Below are 1,693 nucleotides of genomic sequence, written 5' to 3'. Positions count from 1 at the left end.
AACTTCATTGCAGTGTGAATTTAAGCCTTACTTGTGACGAATAAATAAACTTTTAACTTTTGTTGAATTCGATGTTGAGAGTGTTTTTTCCCTCGTTTCAGATGCTGCCAGACCTGCTGAGATTTTCCAGCATTTTCTCTTTTGGTTTCAGATTCCAGCACCTGCAGTAATTTACTTTTAAATATTGAGAGGTGAGAGTGGGATGTTTAAGTGAGGAGGGCTGTTTAAACCCCGGCTGGAGCTCTGCACCTTGTCGAATGGATTGGTGACTGTGCGGAGGTTCTGGTGGTGTTAACTCCTCGGCTGAATACGAAAGACTGAGTAATTCTGTTCCTGCCCTTTCCTGAGGCGTTTTGCAATCTGCCTTCATCCGGCTTGCAACAGTGCTGAGCTTGGTTTGCAGATACATGTTGACAGCAGGGCTGATGTTACCTTGCAATGGAGGAGTGAGAGGACGAGGAGAGGACTGAGCAGCTCTGTGGCCTCACAAGGGGCTTTCTAGTTTATTCTGGGCTGCTGTTCCTGCACACAACCCTTTATCCTGTGTTAGTCCCCTCTGCACACACACACACACACACACACACACACACACACACACAGCCAGGGCCAGACCTGATTCCAGTTCGATGGGATGGGCTGAATAATTATTCCCAGCTCCTCCCCTGCGCACAGTGTCAGACACACACAGTGTGGCGAATCTTCGGTAAGGCTGCTGTGTTACAGGATCCTGGGCAGAGCCCAACTACTCAGTGGACTGGTCGGAAGTCCCTCGGGTCCAGTTGTTCCTGTTCCCAGTGTTGCTCCGGAGTACTCTCCAAGTCTTCTCCAGGATGGAGTGTTGGAAAAGGATACATTTCATCATATTGCCCCTGTGCACAGCAATTGGAGTCCACGCAGGTAGGGAGAAGGGTGGCTGAATGATTGGGAATGAGGTGGGATCCAGTATGGGCACTGACCCACAGTGCCAGTCAAGCTGCCCTGGGGTGCTGTGGGTGTGGGGTGCCATGCTGCCTTACTCCATTGAATGCCTGCTCCACAGCGGAGGGAGAGAGTGCAGAGAGGGAACTTTTCAAACTTTGTCCTTCAGGAGGGTAACAATATTGCCTTCAAACATAGATTGAGGCCTGCACTGTCAGAGGGTCAGTACTGAGGGAGTGTCGCACTGTCAGAGGGTCAGTGCTGAGGGAGTGCCGCACTGTCAGAGGTACAGTGCTGAGGGAGTGCTGCACTGTCAGAGGGACAGTGCTGAGGGAGTGCCGCACTGTCAGAGGGACAGTGCTGAGGAAGTGCCGCACTGTCAGAGGGACAGTGCTGAGTGAGTGCCGCACTGTCAGAGGGACAGTGCTGAGGGAGTGCTGCACTGTCAGAGGGTCAGTGCTGAGGGAGTGCCGCACTGTCAGAGGGTCAGTACTGAGGGAGTGCCGCACTGTCAGAGAGTCAGTACTGAGGGAGTGCCGCACTGTCAGAGGGTCAGGGCTGAGGGAGTGCCGCACTGTCAGAGGGTCAGTGCTGAGGGAGTGCCGCACTGTCAGAGGGTCAGTGCTGAGGGAGTGCCGCACTGTCAGAGGGTCAGTACTGAGGGAGTGCCGCACTGTCAGAGAGTCAGTACTGAGGGAGTGCTGCACTGTTGGAGGGTCAGTACTGAGGGAGTGCTGCACTGTTGGAGGGTCAGTACCGAGGGAGTGCTGCACTG

At 53.6% G+C, this 1,693-nt stretch overlaps 1 protein-coding gene across 1 annotated transcript in view; it reads left to right on the top strand.

Moving 5' to 3' along the window:
• Positions 1-680: 680 nt before the first annotated feature.
• The window catches only part of LOC144496984 (class I histocompatibility antigen, F10 alpha chain-like), a 23,968-nt gene continuing 22,955 nt past the window's right edge, over positions 681-1,693 (top strand). The window contains exon 1 of the mRNA XM_078217646.1: positions 681-897. Within this exon, the coding sequence (XP_078073772.1) occupies positions 831-897 (67 nt within the window). The 5' untranslated portion in view covers positions 681-830. The remainder of the gene's footprint in view (positions 898-1,693) is intronic.

Source organism: Mustelus asterias, chromosome 8 (assembly GCF_964213995.1).
Source record: "Mustelus asterias chromosome 8, sMusAst1.hap1.1, whole genome shotgun sequence".
NCBI lineage: Eukaryota > Metazoa > Chordata > Chondrichthyes > Carcharhiniformes > Triakidae > Mustelus > Mustelus asterias.
The sequence above is the reverse complement of the archived record's forward strand: the minus strand, read 5'-3'. Positions and strand labels throughout refer to the sequence as shown.